General features: G+C 43.0%; 1 protein-coding gene across 2 annotated transcripts in view; it reads left to right on the forward strand.

The window, feature by feature from the left end:
* TMEM131L (transmembrane 131 like) overlaps positions 1-19340 on the forward strand; it is a 909664-nt gene that overhangs the window by 738756 nt on the left and 151568 nt on the right. For both annotated transcript variants that reach the window (XM_069631301.1, XM_069631300.1), the window contains exons 23-24: positions 1849-2034; positions 7336-7485. In XM_069631301.1, the coding sequence (XP_069487402.1) occupies positions 1849-2034; positions 7336-7485 (336 nt within the window). The remainder of the gene's footprint in view (positions 1-1848; positions 2035-7335; positions 7486-19340) is intronic.

A 19340-nucleotide genomic window follows, 5' to 3' on the forward strand; every position in this document is an offset into this window, starting at 1 on the left:
CACACCTGCTGTTTATGGGAATATTCAAAGTGCAAGCTTCAACTTCCTACACTTTTATTTTAAAACTAAATAATTCCAGAACGGTTTCTTTTTAAAATAAAAGTATAGGAACAGTAAAACATAAAAATACAAAGTATAGGACCACCGCGCCTGCCCACTTTGACCTCTGCATAGTTCACCCCGGATCCCCCGCCTCCAGGGTCACATCTGCTTTGACACAATATCTTTAATCGTTATCCTCTTATCCTCTTGCCGGGCTTGGACCAACTCCATTTACTTTGCTATACACTTTCTTTACTGTATCAATATTGAAGACAATCTAGTGGGGCAGGATTTTGCTTGGCTCCTCGTAGGACCACTTTCATTCAAAATCCGTTGCCACTCTTTCACTTTTGTCAACTCTCAGCTGGATACCTTACAGAGACCTTCAATTGAGCACACACTCGGTGCCAGACCACTCTGTCAAAGGTATTGCATCTTGTTTTCAAAGTTCAGTCACTCATCTGCAGTTCAACTTTACCCGTGTTGGTTACCACACGCGTTACATACAATGCTTGTCCCAGCGCTCACCATAAAATGTGGCTACTTAAAACCTTGGCTTCAACAGACTGATCTTATATCGGTCTCCCCAATTTAACGGCTGTGTTGATTTCACTGACACTGCTTTGTTGTTGGAGCCAAAGACAGTACCACGGCAGCTGGCGATTCTCTCTGCCTTTATTATCGATGCGGGGGGAGGCCCCCCGAGTACCACTGACACACAATTCAGGATTCCTCAGCCTGGTTTCCTGGTCTTGCGCCTTCTTTTCTCAAGGCTTTGTGAAAGTAACGGTTCCTTGTCAAAAAGGTCAAGGGAACTTCCCTCCTTGCTATCCCCTTCTGTTTCGCCATCTTTCTCCTCTTGTTAAACTGCCATCTTGGAACTGCTGTTTCCAAAAACGATGGCTGTGTCCTGGCCACCTGGATGGACAGATCCCTGGGGACTAGTGGGCGAGACACCTTCTGGTTTCTCACAGGAGACAATCTCACACTTCCTCTTCCACTGCATGTCAACTTAGCAGTAAGACTTTTATACTTGAGACCTATCTTGCTGGAGGCCAGTATTTACTCACTCTGCCTTATTCTTTTCAAGCCAATGCTCTATTCCTTCAGTAATGTGTGCTGCTGCACGCTATATGCATAGATAATGGCTGCTGAGGAAGGCATTGTCAAAGTGACGATGCCCTCTTCTAATTGTGTATCATTGCTGCATGTTCCCTAAGTGTTCTAGGCTGCGAGCACAGCTCTCCTTGTACCAGTTTCTTAATTAGCATATGCTCAGATTAGTGAATGATATCGAGGATGGCCTTTATATTGAGGTACCTGCATTTTATTATTATGATTTTAAATGTTTCTTAATAATGACTGATGTAATATTTTGAGTTATGTATGAATTCTTCTTTTAATGTTTGTTCGTGTGGATTTTATTATATTATGTATTTTGTGATGTGTTCGAACGTGATGACTTTTTGTTGAATAAAGGTTTTCTAATAATTTTCCTTTTAAAGCACAAAATGTCTATTTTTAGTACAAAGTGTTGTTTACACTGTGCAGTCATTCCTTGCTTTCAATATGGACAATATCAAACAATAGCAGCAATCCTTAATGTGCAAAGTTATCTACAGTGTATTTGTCCTCTTATTTAATATGTGCAGAGGTGACTTTTATTATTTGCCCTATGTTTTTACGTACTGCCATCTGATCACTGTTCTGTCAGGTAATGCTCTTTATTTAATGTTCCTGCTTTTAAACATGGCTGCTAATTTCCTGTTGCTGAGCAAATTGTTGCCTTCTCTATTGCACTTGTAGGTTCATCCCAGATTTCACTTCATCGTGGGTGATCCGTGAGCTGACTCTGGTGACTGCCTCCGATTTGGAGTTTCATTTCACACTTAATGTGACCCTCCCTCATCATTTGCTGCCACTCTGTGCAGATGGGGTCCCTGGCCCTAGCTGGGAAGAGTCTTTCTGGATGCTCACAGTCCTCTGCGTCAGGTAATGAAGGCTTGGTCAGTAGGCAGTCATTCAAGAGTTTTTAAAAGCATGATTGTAGTGTGTTTTTCCATCCCGGTAATACAATATCCCAGCAACCAAGACCTGGTTGTCTTGCTGCTGTTCCTACACAGCTATGCAGAAAAATTGAGGGAGCAACTCCTTTTGAGCTGTAAGGATGCACTGTTCCTATTTTGTGCAGGTAAACCCTAGGTTTAGAGGACACACTGAGACGGTTGACAGTGCTGGGCTTAAAGAACGACCTAGGAGTACATCTGAATATGTCCCGTTTGGTTAACCAATTTTGGGAAAACAGCCTATGACGTTAGGCATTCAGAAATCATTGACTTGCCTCGGAAGACCCTTCTTTTCTTTCTCCTGACCCAAGCCTATTGTTTTGCGTTTCAGACTTAAACTCTATATTAACACATTTGATGTTCTTCCCTCATACAATGGTATCTAAACGGAGGAATGCTATGGGTAAACTCTTTCACCATGCACAAGGTTCATTGACACTTCATTAGCCATTACATCATAAAGTTGTACTCTGTGCTGTCAGAAATGCAACTTTGGGAACCTTATAAGTTGGCACCATTGACCTGATCCTGGGTGGGTAATGTGTTTTTAAAAACACTCAGAAATATGTGGATTGTAAACTAAATTTTGAGTTGGCAGGTCCAGTGTTAGTTGTTGTACACCATTATGCGTTGTTCCACTTGTCTGCCCATAACCTTCTCTCAGAACAGAAGCTACATGGAGGTTGGAATCTTTTGAACAAAGCAAGGCCACATCCTCTTGTCTTGGCCTCGTTGCTGGCCCTCACTACTTTGTAGTTTTGGTCTATGCCTAGAAAACGCATGACCTTATCCCACTCCCCATCAGTATGCCATGATAGCAGTTCCACCGAAAATTGGTTGAACGGACATTGCTTGCACTCCGTCTTAAAAGTTAGTATTTAATATTTGTTAAGATGGATTTCTAGAATCTGGTGTGGTGGACAAATTTGAGGAGGCCACCCTAGTTCTAGTTGTTAGGGAGATTTATCATTTAAATACTTCATCCCCTCTCCTAGTGAGACCCCATCTGGGCCTTTTTCTTTAATACTGAATGAGTGGAGCCTTTTTACACTCATTCATTCTTATAGGCTCTGTCTTTTGGGATTCTGTACTTTGTATCTTACCTCTACTATTGAGTCTATTTTACCTATTTAAGGCATATGTATTTTACTATTTCAGCATACAGCTCCTTGTGGCCCGTTTTGCTGGAGACCCTTTGGTTCCCCCCTTAAAGATTATTTCGTATGTCCTAGAGTAACTACATTTCTTAAGGATACTTAGACTAGAACGTTTTTGGAGAGATACTGTGGAGTGCCAAAGGGATACCTAGTATCCCCCGTTCTCTTATGGCTTATGGCAGTAGACATGTTCTAACAATTATTGTGTGATTTATTTTTACTGCAGTCTATGTCCATAGCCTTGGTAGTGCACAATAGGGGCATCCAAGTACTAACTTGGGGGCTTCCTACTTTTTTTTTGCCATTTCTAGCATGGTTGTTCTTTGTTAGCCCTTCTACCATTCTGGGAGGGGGACGTCTGTGTGTGTGTGTTTTGCCTTTAGCGGGAACCCTTGTGTGTCCCGCCTATGCTCCAGTGTGTCTGGGCAGGCAGGAAGTGGGGGAGGAGTTTTCCACACCCCCGTCCTTTATTTGCCAGAGTGCCTGAATAGAACCAGCTCCCTCTGGGGGTCTGGCTGTCCTGGTTGGACAGCCATATGCTCCTTTCTGTAAATTGCTGAGAGAGATAGCAGAGGAGTGAATGCTGGAACTGTATAAAAGGTGAGACTCCGGCTGAGTGAAAGCAAGTTGACCACTGTAAACTGAAGTAACCAATAAAGATGACCAGAGACACCTGCAGACCTCTTGCAAGTCCTTGAAGTCGCCTCATCAGTGTGCCGGACCAGATTAGAGACGGGAATACGACCAGCGATATTGATACTTCTCCTGGCTCCTGAAAGGGCGTCAAAACCATAGAGCCACATCCAGCCACAAAGAAACTCTGCAGTGGGGAAATATTTGTATCATCCTAGTCTTTTACACTTGGGATTTTTGGTTGTTAATGTTATATGTGCCTAAAGACAAGCTGGTGGCAGCAGGTACCTTTTACCATTATTGCATTATTTTTAGTGTGCACATTCATTTACGTTTACCTTGTGTGGCTACTAGAACATAGCTAGTGCCCTAAAATGGCAGTGCCACAAGACATTTCACTTGTTCTTTAGCCATATTGTTTTTTGGCCTTCTTCCTGCATTCTCAGGCCAGGAGATCCCATATGAGGTCATGCACTTGCCCGGGAAAGCTGCTTTTGTGGTCTAGTAATGCCTTTGTATGTGTGGACCAGGAAGGGATGGGACTGTCTGGTCCCACTCCACATCCATGGTGCCTGAAAGTCTGAGGGGGGGCATGAGTGAATCTCAGTGGTCCCTGATAGGACCACTGCTGGCTGTTAGAATGGTGCAGATCACTACAATTGGTGGGCTTGGACTTGCATCCAGCCAGGATTTTGGTTAAGGGGAGGACTCCTGCAGCCATTTCTTCAGATCAGCGTATTGTGTAGAAGAGCAGCTGAGTGAAGATCTGTGGATGACTCCCGAAGAGTCCTGGCATCCCTTCCTGTGTTTGGCCTGGTGAAGCCCTGCTGGACTACCTCATCTGCGAAGGCCCTGAGCGATGCTTCGACACTTGGTCTGGTGGGACCAACCAGTCTTGGTGCATTTCCGAGGATCCAGCCGTCCAAAGTCATCGGAAGTGTCACTGGACCAACCAGTGAACTCACCAGCTCTCCAGTGGGCTAGCCCAGTAGAATCGTTCGTCAACAGCTTGTGCCACAAGTCAACGTCCTGCAAAGTTTCAGCATCCCAGCTTCAAGGAATCCTGCTCTGGAAGGTCTTCAACCACGACTGGAAAGACGCCTGCCATCGTTGATGTGTGGTTACCGTCAGTGAAAGTCCCTTCCCTGTGTCCTGTGAGGTGTGCAGAAGAGTCCCGCATCAGTGAATCCTGCTTGCTCTCTTGGCCAGGGGTTTCAGCCCCTGGCCAAGAGGGCAGCAAGCAGGATTCACAACCAGTAACCGACCAGAGAAATCTTCAGACCCACAACCAGTGCACATCCTGTACCGAAACAACGGTGGGAAAACATACCTCTAGCGGCCCCAGTCAACCCATTTCGTCCACTGGGAAAATCGAAATTGGGGGTAGAGGGTAAGTAATTGCAACGCATTCACCTCACCCTGTTGTCTTTAGAATACACCTTGAAATAAACATTGGTTATTCCTTTCCATCAATGTTTGATCGGATCTAGAAGTGTGTATCTAAAAGATAAGAACATCATTTTACTGACCTGTAATGTTGTTAAATATCTTCTGGTCTGGAACATTTCACCACCACAAGAACTCTTCCTACATCAGCTCCCTCTCATAGGAAGCTTTGTGACTTTTGGGAACAAGGCCACATAAATCATAGGGATTGGACTTCTAAAGTTAGCGCACCCTTCTTGTGAACTGGTTTACTTTTACTGCATCACTTCTTACCTTCTTTTAGCTGTCTTAAGTTATTGTATGCATTCCCGTCAAACCTAAAGGTGAGTGTATACATGTTTGATAACCGAGTATTGTGTGATGTTGCTACCTACTTGTTTAATTCTTTGTGTGTTTTTGGGCCTATAATAAATACATTATTTTGTACTTGCCTGTCTAAATTGAATTATTGTGTGCTTCACTGCGTGGATTCATTGTGGACTTCTACCACACTCACTTTCTCCTGAGACTAAGCCTTGACCACTCTCCAAGCTTAGGTTTGGCTAACCTCTCAGAGTTCCCCTGTTCACTATAACTAGGTTGGCCTCCTAAAATCTCTCCATCAGGTGAGATTCTAGAAATTCATATTACCACAACCCTGCACAAGAAATCAGTGATATTTCAGTAGCATGCGCCCTGGATCTGCAAAGCAGACACATAAAGTATACCTATACTTTTTATAAACACTAGGTTGGATAGCAGCTTCAGAGCCAGTGGCCATTTTAGTAAGGTCATGCTTATAAAACATCCTTGAAAAGACATTGACTCTTTTGTTGATGGATTCCTTCTCTCATTTTTGGGGTAATGGCTGCTTGATAATCTTTTCATGTGTATGGTGGAGTGCAAGGGGGCTGACTCTTGCACTACCTTTCCTGAAAACCCCATTCTGTAGGTGACCCAACCTCTAGCCCTTCACTCATCTACCTGTAATTGGCATCCGTGTAGATGGAAAGATTAGGAAATGACCACTAAGAATGCTAGCGCATATGTTGCAGAGGGAGGGCCCGGTTTGGAGGCAGGACCAAGAATATCTCTAGGTTTCCATATTCTTTTTCTGTGCCATGCGAGAAGTGCTTTGGTTTCTCCAAGTTGAAAACAAAGGGAGGCTGTAGGACGTTGTTCGAAACGTTACTATGATCACTCTGTTCTTTATCCTCCTTGTGTTGATAAATTGAGTATCAAGCTGTTTCATGACACCCATTATTGCAGCACTTAGAAGTGGGAATAGTCCAATATAAGGCATTCCTAAAAATGTGATATTGAGTGTTGACTGGCCGATTGCATGGAGGGGGCAGTACTGAACCTTTCGAGGGAACACACATTAGGAATGGCTTGCTGAGCTGTTTGTCCTGGCTTCTGGAGCAATGTGTGTATGCAAGGAAAACAGGCTGTGAGGGTGGTTTACCAGCATATGTTGAGCATGAAAAGGTTTCGCAGGGCAATGCAGGCATACACTTGTTGTGGGCTTAGCATTCTTGAACATGTTTTACAATGTCAATGCAGGCACGTTCCTGGCACAAGTTTAGACATCGGCAAACTGAGCAACAATTATGGCAGATATTGTGGGTGCAGGTTTTCTGAATATATGCTTTACAGAAGCAGTGCTGACATATGTTGTGGTGACATGGATCATAAAAACGTATTGTAAAATGCTCTTATATACTGATTGTCCCATGGCATCTATTACTTTTTAAGTGTTCCCCCCCCCCAACTCATTTTTTCCCCCAAAATGTATTGGGGTTCAGCACTGACTTTGATTCCCCACACCTCGTCGCATCCCATAAATGATTCAGGTTCACCCGCTACACTTTCTCCCTCACGCCAGTTTTCACTACTTGATTAAGCCACTAGTGATATTAGCTTTCTGGTTTGTATGTTTTATAATTATATTACATCCTATTGTAAGATTATGGCTGAAATGAATTACCTTTTTTGTTAACTTTACATTTTAGTCTGTCACTCCTGGGTGTGGTTCTGATTGCTTTCCAACAAGCACAGTATATTTTAACAGAATTCATGAAATCGAGATGTAGACAAAGCCTTGCTTCGACACTGCATCAAAACAACAATTCAGTTGATACAATCAGCTCAGAGTCGTACAGGTAACTATTTTATCAGATTTGTTTGCTAATTTACCTTTTCAATGTTTTAAGGTGCTTGGTAAAAGAATACAATTTCACATTGTGTATTTTCGGGGCATGCCATTTTGTTTGGTCAGGCACTTTGTCAGCTATGCTATTAGTTAGAAAAGATTCTCTTTTTGCGACTTTCCTCCCATTGCCGTCTATGGGACACCCCTTCCTTTTTTGCTTTGTTTTCAGTCCTGACGTTTGGAGATAAGTAAAGACTTCTACTTTAGTTCCCTTTCTTTGTCATCGTTTTTATGGGGAGACTGGCCAGTCCATAAGACTATCAGTGCTGAGAGTCTTATGCATTTCTTATATTTTTACAACTGGACAAATCACCCTAAAATGAATTGTGGTTATGATACTTTGTATCTTTTTTTCAGTAACTTTAGGGTTACAAATACAATGTGACCAGGGTGGGTATGTGGGTGGAAGTGAATGTTTTCTTAGCATTGTTAGAATTTTTCACTTGCGGACTTTTGCATTTACCGCAAATGGCTACTAAGAGTGACTGCCACTAGGTGTTTTCCTGTCCTTTGGCCATATTGTTCTTTGACCTTCTTCCTGCTTTGTCAGGGCTGGAATTACCTTTATATAGAATGCCCTTTCCCAGTGAAAGCTGCTGCTTTTGCGGGCATAGCGGAGACCCGTGTGTGTGTGTGTGTGTGTGGCCAGAGGTTGGGGCTGGGACTTTCTGGTCCCAGTCCACATACTGGTGCTTGAAAGTCTGTTGTTTGCCAGAATGTGTGGCAGTGTCTATTGTAGAATTTATTCATAGGGCGACCATTAATTCCTTCCCTCCCCTCAATCAAAAGCACATCCCCAGCCCCAGTTTACCAGATTCGGACTTGCTCTGCCCTTGACAAATACCACACCACTGTTATCCCTCACCCCTTTGCGATGGGTAAGCCAAGAATCAGGCCGGTGTGTAGAAAGGATATATATTTATTAATCAATAGGCAAATTCTACATCACCATCACACAATAATCATCCCAAGGCACATAATCTTCCCTTCTGACAAAACTTCAATAGCAACAAGTGAACACCATTCATTTTTGGTACTACATATGCGCAAAATATCTAAGACACAACATGTGGAGTTGGCTTTTTTTATCTCAAATTCACCCAGGTCACATGTAAAGGGAAACTTGGGTCTAGAGAAGACTTATGATGATCGAGTCACTCACAAAACTCCCCTGGCTATAATCCTGATCAATGCAGCACCATTGAGAATGACATGACAATTTGGCACAGTATTTTCTATTTGGATTCACTGAAATACACACAGCACACTTCTATTGATAAAAAATTAATTTGACACGCTCAGCGCTCTTTATTTCTGACCTCCCTGCACACTCTTCATTTCTAGAAATGCACTTGCACAACCATTATTTAACAAACTACATTTCTCAATATATTGAACCTGTTTGCTTTCCTACTATGCAGTGAAACATTTCTTTTTAATTCAAAGTCCCTTTCTCACTATCAGTAGAATGTATACTTTTAAATGAGTGATTTCAATTTGATTAACCTGAAACACTTTTCTGCCCAGCACAAACCTAGAGGTTCAGTTATGATTTAGCACCCCCTGTGCTTTGGTACATGATCAGTGATTGTTAAACCATTCAGTATTTCATGTTTGAAATGCACACCTTCCCTTAACGGATTTTTGGGGGTTGGCAAAAAGGTTTGTTGGTAATCTGCAATTACTTTTAACAACTATATCATTATCGGCGCAGCAAGAGGGATCGGAGATTTTGAATTTTCCTAAGCTTGCACCCGCATTCTTTGACTATGCGGGAGTTAATTAACACATGTATTCATGAGAAAAAACTAGGGATCATCCTGGATACCCACCCCTGGATATCTATAATGGGGAAGGCATTCATTCATTCAAATAGAACCCCACCTTTACTTTGTTCTTTTGGACAAGTTTACTCACTGGTTTACTCATTTAGTATTTTTCTGGGTATAAACCACTAGAGTACAAGAACACTAGAGCAGACAGATGGTAGTCTGCACTGATCCTGGGTCACCTTTTTGGAAGCAATGACACCTGTTGATGGATGGCAATCCAAAAGCCCTTCTCCCTCTCCTTGTCTCTTCAGATTTTAGTTCAGTTTTCTCCTGGTCTCATCTACCTCCTTCTGTCTCCCTTGCAATTATGGATCTCTAGCAGTCCGTGTCTGGTCCAGTCCTTCTGCTCAATTCCCAGTGTCTAATCCTTTATTTTTCTTGTCATCTGATCTGATGTTCATTTCCAGGCAGAAGCGTCTTCTTTTCCACTGTGCATCTGGTTTTAAAATCTCGAAACCACAGTCATAAAAAATGTCTACATTAAACCCGCTTGAAAAGGCATTTCTGAACAACTTCAAATATGAAGTTAAAATCTTCAACATGACACTTTTCTTCAAATTATAGTTATGTCCCTAACTGTATATTTCTGAATTGGTTTTATGCTGGTCACAATGCACTTGGTCATGTCTGCATGTGGTTGCAGGTGCAAATGTTCGATTTGTGTGATTTCTTTTTCAAAAAGGATAAAATTTGCACCATGGGATTTTCTAGACCGGTATATGATTCAATAAGTTACCAGATTCCCAAACCACCTATCCATGATTTATTCTGGGACGCTTTAATCACATTTTAGCTAATAACTCTGGTTTCCACAGTCAAATTCTAAGGGAAGCCCTATCAACAGATGGGCTCTTCATAAGCTTTTCTGGAATATTTGAACCCTGTCTTAAGTGTCTTTGGTTCCCAAATTAATGGACAAAATCTGATTCTTCATATAACCTATTGCATCCTATTAATTATGTGCATATTTTTCACTACAATTAACTAGCATATCTTTGTTCCAATGATCTTTGTTCAGGCCTGGTTATCTCTCACTGTTGACATAGTCTGCAATAAAACACTTAACATTCTTCATTCCAGGGTTGATCCATCTATGTTCTGACTCATTTGTCAACCTCCTTAAACATGTCCATTGTCATCAGCTCAGGACCTCAACGCAAAATTGACTTGAATTTAAAGTTTTATTCAGAGTTCACGATCCATTATCTGTAGTTTTATTTACTCAGTGGTGGGCATCTAACCCCACTAAAACCTCTTCTCAGGCACAAGCTCCGTTCCCTTCCTGGCTCTGTGAGCTTCAAAATAATTCCCAGATGGGCCTGGTAAGGGTATGGGGGAAGATGAGCCATGCTTGGCCTTTGAATCTCATGGGGAAGGGGAGTCACTGGGCTTAGCACAGTTCTTAGCTCAATTTCTACGAACAGCAAATACATGATTTGTTTGTGGTCTGCATTTCTCTACATGAGACATCAACCAATATCTTAAATGCAAAACGTAAATGTTTGTCCTGCAACACGCCATCAATGTCCATCTTTATACTATAAACTAAATAGGGAATGGCTATGGCAATGGAGTTTCATCTGTACATGTTGCCATGCTGCAGAATGCACCCATTTCTCCATGGCAGCTCGGTTGTAGCAAGGCTGCACCTTCGGGTATCTGTCACATGTAATGGAAAGTAGCCTCAGACTTTCGGCCTTGTCTCTCGAATACAGGACACTTGTAATTTCGATTATTTTTTTTATTTATTTATTTTTCCTGAAAACAACATTCAGCTACTTGAAATTAAATTCTGGCTTTTGACCGAAGACAATGATTTTTCATGTCTCTGCACCTTTGGGCCTAGCTTCGCCAGGGGCAGTTCACTTATGTCCTGGGGCTGAATTTACCCCCGCACTATCCATGATTGGATACACTGCCAGTTGAAATGGTGCAGATCTTTACCCAAGGTAGACCTGGGTGAGCTTCCTTTCCAGATCTTATATAAAAGGAGGACTCAGATCAACTTTGGAGCCAAAACACCTACAAAGAAGAGCAGCCCGCTAATGACCGGAGTGTTAGGAAAGTTTTTCTTTTGTTTTTCTTTCCTCCCACAGGCTTCTACAGGACACAGTTGCTTTTTGCTTCGTTGGACTCCTGACCGGATTTTTGGGTGGTAAGTAAAGCCTCATGCTTTACTTCCTTTGCCCTCTTACTCATTCTTATGAGGAAACTGGTGTGGCGATAAGACTATCCATACTGAGAGACTGTCTCTTTGTGAATTTCTTGTATTGTTACAGTTGCACACATCACCTTAAAGTGAAGTGCGGTTCCTTTTTTTATCTTTATCTTGTTCTGTAATGGCTTTTTGGTTACTTTTGCAATGTGCCTAGGATGAGTTCTTTTTCTACCACTTTTATAACGTTTTACTTGTGCACTTTTGCATGTACCGTAAATTGGTACAAAGGTCAGCTGACACCCTAAGGTGGCTGTGAAATGAGGTTTTTGCTTGTCCTCCGGACATATTATTTTTGGCCTTCTCATTTCAGAAAATGCCGTATATGGAATGCCCCTTCCCAGGGAAAGCTGATGCTTTTGCAGGCAAAGGGGCGGTTGTTTGTGTAAGCCCTGATCACCACCGACAGATGGGTGCTGGATGCTCTCGCCCTTGGAGTTCCAACACACGTGTCCTCGTATTCCGCTGGTTCCCATCATGAGCAAAACATCCTCGGCTCCTGGAAGATATTCGAGTCATGCTATGGAAAGGGATGATAGTTCCCCAGCGGCTCCGGGGCTCAGGAGTCTATTCCAGCTACTTTCTAGTCAAAAAGAAGACATGGGGTTGGAGACATATCCTGGACTTCAGACGTCTGAACAAATACCTAAAATCCCAAAATGGTCATGTTGCAGCATGTGCTCGGTCAGCTGGAGAAAGGGGAATTTTTGATGTCGTTGGACCTGGAGGACGCCTATTTCCACATCCCCATTCACAAGAAATATCGGAAATGTCTACGTTTTGTGGTGCAGGAACAGCACTACCAGTTCAAGGCCCTATCATTCGGCTTCAAGTTGGCCCCATGAGTGTTCACAAAATGCCTGGCGCTGGTGGCGGCCCATCTACGTCTACAGGGCATACATGTATAATCGTACCTGGATGATTGGCTGTTACGTGCCTGCTCGCGAGAGCTGGCCAACGAACATGCGACCGTCCGGCTGATGACGGATCTGGAATTCTCTGTCATCTATCCAAAGTCTTGCTTAACGCCATTGCAGAACGCCAAGTTCCTCTGTGCCAGACTCAACACAGTGGCTTGCCTCGGTCACCTTCGTAGGAGAGGATAGCTGCCATTCAAGCAAAGGTGCCGCGCCTATCGGCGAAGACAGCTACCGTCCGACCCATCAAGTCATTACTTGGCATGAAGTTGTCCTGCATCTACCTCGTCCGGTTGCAGATACGACCCCTACACGAATTATTGGATGCCTGTTGGATACAGGTGTCTGGAGGTTTCACTGACAAGATCCCTCAACAAGGAGTTCCGCTGGGTGATAGAATGGTGGGGTGCCCTTGCCCACATTGCACAAGGCATGGGATTTCAACTCCTATACCAGGAGACGGTCACCACGGGTGCCTCTCTGGAAGGTTGAGGGGCACATACCGGATGTCTGCACACCAGAGGCATGTGGCTGCCGGAGGAGAAGGATCTGCACATCAACATCCTGCAGCTACTGGCAGTGTTCTGGGCCAACAAGTCGTTCCTACCGTTTCTGAAAGGCAAGGTAGTGAGATCTTCATGGACATCACCACCATGTTCTGCATCAAGAAACTGGGGCACTCGATGCCCCGGCGCACTCCAAGGAGGCTTAGGACTTGTGGTACTGGGCCGTCGGACAGGGGATGTTCCTCGTCCCTCTCCACCTGGCAGGAGTCAAGAACACCACTGCAGACTCCCTCAGCAGGGAACTGTGCTCCTGCCACAAGTGAGAAATTTGTCGGGATCAGGTGGACCGCCTGTTCGTCGAATGGTGCAGACCCCGGATCGATTTGTTTGCCACAGCTGTGAACTCCAAATGCTAGATGTTTGTCAGCAGATTCCAGCAGCCGAGGATCCTGGGGGAGACGTTCTCCTTCCTGTGTTCATTGCAGACTATTCCAAAGTTCAATTTCAGGCGTATCACTGAAGATTAACTTTGTATTATCCTGGTCAAACTCAAACCATCCACCTGTAACGGGAACTTGTTCCAAGCCACAGCCATTCAGGCCTGTTCTGGGCTTCTGATTAGCTCTATTATAAAAATGGTGAATGCATCCTTCAAAGGAGGACAGGTGCCTACAAGATTGAAGGGTTCCTGCATCACCCCATTGTTAAAAAAAAAATTAAAAAAAATAAAAAAAACAGGTCAGGACCCCAATTGCTACTATCGGCTTATTTCTAACTCGCCATTCATATTGAAGATAATGGACAGAGTGGCCTACGAGCAATTATTGAGCCACATAAAAGATCATCCTATTTTTAATAGTGGTCTATAAGGCTTTAGACCAGATTTTAGCACGGAATTGGCTCTACTGGAACTGAAGTCCAACATGATGGCTAATATCAATGCAGGGACCACCATGTTGCTGATGTCCTTGGATTTATCAGCCGCTTTTGATTTAGTAGACCACCCTCTCATTCTGACCAGATTACAGGAGGTGATTAATTTTAGTGATGAAGCGAGGGAATGGATGCAGTCCTTTTTAGGTAATGGGACCCTGCAGGTTTGTCGTAAGCAAGCGGAAGCTGACCCAGCCCCACTAAGCTATGACGTTCTGCAAGGGCCCTCTTTATCCACTGTTCTATGCAATATCTTTATGTCCCCACTTTTCTAAATACTGGAGGAGAAAAAGATGCTTCTCAAACTATGCGGACGATTCTCAATGCCTCATTCCCCTATCAGGTATTTATGAGAAAGACGCCATAATGGTGTTCGAAATCTATTATCTAATACATGAGTTGATGGATATGAGTGGCCTCGCCTTGAACCACAAAACAACTGAGCTTATGATCGTTGGTTCCAGGCCCAGACTCCTTAAGCTCAATGCAGACTACGATTCCTTCCACATTGCGAATCACGATATCCCCACTGAAGGGTAAATAAAAATACTGGGAGTGATATTTGATCAGTCACTAGAATAGGACAGCTCAAGTTAAGTCTTGTATCAGCATCGGCCTATTATATATGGTTCCTCTCGCATAATCGCCCATTTCTCTCCCAAAAGGGCTGCAAAATGGTTGCTCGAGCCATTATTTCCTCAAATTGATTACTGCAGCTCTCTTCTAATAGGGGTGGGTAAAGGAGAACTTGCTAAACTTCAAACAAAACACCACTATTAGAGAGATCATGGGAATGCAGAAGTATGTGCATGTGTCAGAGGTGCGTAGAAGTCTGCACTGGCTTCCCATTCCCTCTAGAATAGACTTCATGTTACTTACTATTACCTACAAATCTTTGGCTGGGCTTTTCCCTGCTTATATAGCCTGTTGACTTAAAAACAAACCTGAAGTACGCTTTCTTCACTCAAACAGTGCAAAACTGTTGCAAATACCAAAAGTCTTGCTTGAACTGGTAAAAAATAGGGCTCTTTGGGAGGCTGCACCTGCCAAGTGGAATGCCCTGCCTCTCAAGCTAATAAATTGCCCCTCCCTGGGGTGTTTTAAGAAACAGCTTAAAACATATCTTTTTGATAATCTGCTGGGCTAGGCACTCTGTCCTATCCTCCAATACGGTCACTTTCTGTTTTATCAGCGCCCGTATGGGGCACTTCGGTTGCGCCTTACAAATAAGCTAAAGTAAAAGGGGGCAGGGTTTGAGGCCTCAATGTGAAAGTCACCTAGCACACAAAAGAGCCTGATGGTGCAATCTCTAATTTGTGTGGTGATCCTTGCCTCGTTGACCAGTGCCCAGTGTCTACACCTCACAAAGGAAAGCTTGGAATTCAGGCTTGACGATTGGATAGAAGCTGTGAGAGGAACAAAGATAAAGCAGGCTTCTGCTGTGGTTAGAGGCTGGATTCGACACTAGAAGAAAATATGCTTGTGTGAGTCATCATTCTGACCCTGGGGTGAGATTTTTAACAGGGTGATCGTTCAAGACCTAAGGTATCGGTCTGAGGCAAAGCCAAGGGTAAATAAGGCCAACTCTTCGTAGCGGTGCATGCAGGAGGTGGAGTGTAATTCCAATAACATTCAATAAGAGAATGTCCATGCTGGGAAATTATTAAAATAACTAGTGTAGAAGCCTGTGTACATGGGCCAAAGTGCAGGTTTACATAAACACAGTAGGACCACTATATATCCTAAGGCAACAGCACCCTCTAGCAGTGATGACAGGCAAAGCTACTGCATCGTACAAACATAAAGGGACAAACCTAATTCTGGCTTTTTAATATATTGTTAGATGTTATCTTCTGTGAAGGTAAATAACTTGATTTGCATGGTATAGGTAAGTAGAGCTGTTTAGAAAGTGTCTTTTCAGAGAGCACTGTGGCATCCCAAAAAAGTGCCAAAAGTCAAATAGTTTCTTTATGTTCCTAGTTTGTCTGGCAGTACCCCAGAGGCACCTAGGACCTCAACCAAAAGTTAATCTGTCATGGCAATCAATTAAGGTGGCGTACTGGCTACTGACTGAGTGGAAAACTGGTCCTGATGTTGCGCCATATGCAGTGTTAAGTATGGGCCTAATGTTGTACCTATTGCCACCATTCATTGAAGCCTCACTGGGCTGTACAAGTGTAAAAAGACTTTGTGGATAGTGTGAGGGGTCAGCGATGTGCGGTGGACAACTGTTTGATTGTTCAAAACATGCCATTTTATTGAAGTAGGCATGATATTACATGCCTCACTATCCCTACTCTGCTGAGGATTTTCCTGCCTAACCAAAACTAAAGGGAATCACACTAGCACAGAATGTCTGGGTCTCACACTAAACATGAAATACAAAGAAAAATATATGGCAATTCAAATAGCATCAACAACATTCACAGTTTCTTAATAACCTCTCAATGACCTGGGCGAGTTCCTTTCCCCAGGATTCAAAGTGGATTCTACTCCAACAAAAGAAAGAGAATCCTTGTAGATAAGATGGCCTCAATTCAGTTCTTGAGGTTTCAATGTCAAGGTAAAGTTTGTCAACTAAAGTTCCAACAATAGCAAATCTTTTCTTCTTGGTGAAATGTGCAGTTTCCAAGTACTCAGAAGAGCACCAACAGAATTCCCATCCACAATGCGTTGCCACCTCTTTTATTAATCCAAGAAGCTTTACTGCAGTTCAAAATAAATGCAACTTCTACAACTGTCAGTGAAACACAGTTCTTGGTTAACATTTAGCATGTCATTAGTCACAAGAATAGGATTCACAATAGGTATATTTACCAGTATGACTTCACAGTATTGCGGCTTCTATTTCAACAACTTCAATTCTACTCAAGTTTACCATGAGCACATTCTCCTTTATTTCATTATATCAAACTTCATTTGGGTTTCTGAAATGTTGCATCTACTGACAATTATAAATACCACCAGAGTTTCAGTTCTTTGAATACCTCTGCAGCTTCAGTACTTTTTAGTTCTGACAAGATTTAGGTTAAGCCACTTCAACGCCTTTGAATGGACAAGGCACTCTTCCTCTGAATATCTCTTCAAAAGGGGCCTCCTCTTTGTCTCTCTTGTCTATCTGAACTTCAACTAATCTTTATGAACAGCAAGTTTAGATTGTGTCAACTTCAGATAATATTCATGAGCAGCAAATTTCCCTTTCCCAACTTTGCCTTCATCTCTCTGCCAACTGTTAGCTGAAATAATTGCCCTGAAGTGCCACTCTCTTGGCTGCAGGTTATGCCAGCACACTTGTATCATCAGCAACGTTAAACTTTTGTGGGCTTAGTCTTATTTGGACGGTTTTCTGGCTTTAAGAAAGGCTGCTTTCAGGCTTAATAGGTGAGTACTCTTGGCATGGGCAATGCTTGCTCTCTTAAATTGTATATACAAAGTTTAAATGCTTTACTTCTTCACTTAGCTTTTACTATTCGTGTGAACAAAGATGTAAATGGCCACTCTTTCCTAGGAAAGTGAAATTGGGTACACATGATTACTTAATATAGTTTAAAACGTTTAAAGTATTCAACAATGGCTTTCTGTAGCGTTTGCTCTTCGCACGAGTGAAAAAGTGGAATTACCGATCACATGCCAGTACTACTTTCTTATTGTTCCATTGTTAAAGGTTAAACAACCAACTGCTGCTTGGTTTTTTTTCTCCATACGCGAGTGACGCTAGGACTGTATACTGTTGTCAGCAGTGCTTGTGTAAGGAATCGGTACGCCAGGTTTGACTCACCGGTTTCTGTAATCTTTGTTCCGAGGGTTGCACAACTTCCATGACTTTGGGCATAATTTCTACTGCTCTGGTTTCAAAGGGACCCCACACTCTTCCTCATTGAAGGTGTCTGTGGTCCACTTTCTCGACAAAGGAGCTCCTCTCGCTCCGGAGACCTTTGCAACTCAGAATTTGAGGGAATAGGACCCTTGCAGAACAAGCAGGTGAAATCTGCTGCATCACCGTTCCAGCGTCCTTTTGGTTCTCCCACTTCTGCATAGATTGCCAACACACAAGTCTTCTTTTTTCTGCCTCTGCTACTATAGCACACACTCAGTCACAGTTCCAGCTCCTTCTCATTGCCTGCACCTCAGAGGGCCTTTTATGCCTCCCATGTTCCTTCATGTGTGGGCTGTTAGGTTTAATTGCCCGACTACTACTACAGTATGCCTCGTCAGTCTTCTTCCTTGTTCCAGTACTCATGGGATTATGGGACTCGTACCCAAAAAACAAAATGAGTTTTTAAGCAACATTTTAGTTTTACGGGTAGATTTATTTCCCTTAAAACCATTAAAAGATGAACCGGTTGTTTATTGTTTTTGTATGGCGCACCAAACCCGGAGGTAAATGGGCGCAAGCAGTACAAGGAGGCTTTAGGCTTGAGATACATAGTTACAGTCATAGTATTACAGGTACAAAGATATTTACTGTTCACCAATTATGGTACACATGTTGCAGGTGAACATTAAAGATATATACAGTTACATTACAATATGTACAATTACATTGCAGAGAGCAATATAGGATGTAGTTTCAGTTGCAGGATTATTTGATAACAGATACTAGGCTTGGTATGTTGTTTAACACTAGGTTCTAGGATGAGCGTCATTGGTCTGATCCATTTCTTTATCTTGCGTCTGAAGCTAGGGTAGGTTTGATCAACCCAGAGCGAGTAGGGGAGTGAGTTCCACGTTTGGGCTGCCATAACTGGGAAACTTCTGCCGCCAGATTTGGCTAGATTGAAACGAGATACGCTGAGGAAGCATGAGTTAGCAGACCTAGTCAGGCGAGTAGTTGTTTTCTTGGCTATCCGACCGGAGAAGTACCATGGTGCAGCATTGAGGCATTTGTGGGTCAGGGAAGTTGTTTTTAGCCGGATTCTGTCCTTGATTGTCAGCCAGTGGTCTTGTCTTCTGTTCACAGATATGGGATATTTAGTGCCTTTCTAAAGGCGTTATTTTGTAGCTTTTGGATCTTGTTTAAGATGTACTTGTTAGCCCCCAAGTAGAGAGCATTACAGTAATCCAATCTTGAAAGTATGAGGGCATTTGCTAAGATAATGCAGTTGGTTGAGGATAGGTAAGGTCTGCAGGCCCTGATTAATTTCCATGTATATGCTGATGTGGAAGCTAAGGAATTGACTTGTTTACTCATGGTTAGAGTAGAGTCAAGGTAGAATCCAAGCGTTTTTACTTCCTTTACAACCTTGATAGAGTCTCATCAATGTTGAAGGAGGAATAATCGTGAGTTTTTTTAGGTTGGCCGAGGTTCCTAGTATTACAAGTTCAGTCTTGTCATTCAGGGAGATGCCATGGGTGGCCATCCATGCCTGAATGAGGAGGTAGATTTTGTTCACCAGAGCCGT

This window comes from Ambystoma mexicanum, chromosome 6q (assembly GCF_040938575.1).
Source record: "Ambystoma mexicanum isolate Mex_15411 chromosome 6q, UKY_AmexF1_1, whole genome shotgun sequence".
In the NCBI taxonomy this organism is placed as follows: Eukaryota; Metazoa; Chordata; class Amphibia; order Caudata; family Ambystomatidae; genus Ambystoma; species Ambystoma mexicanum.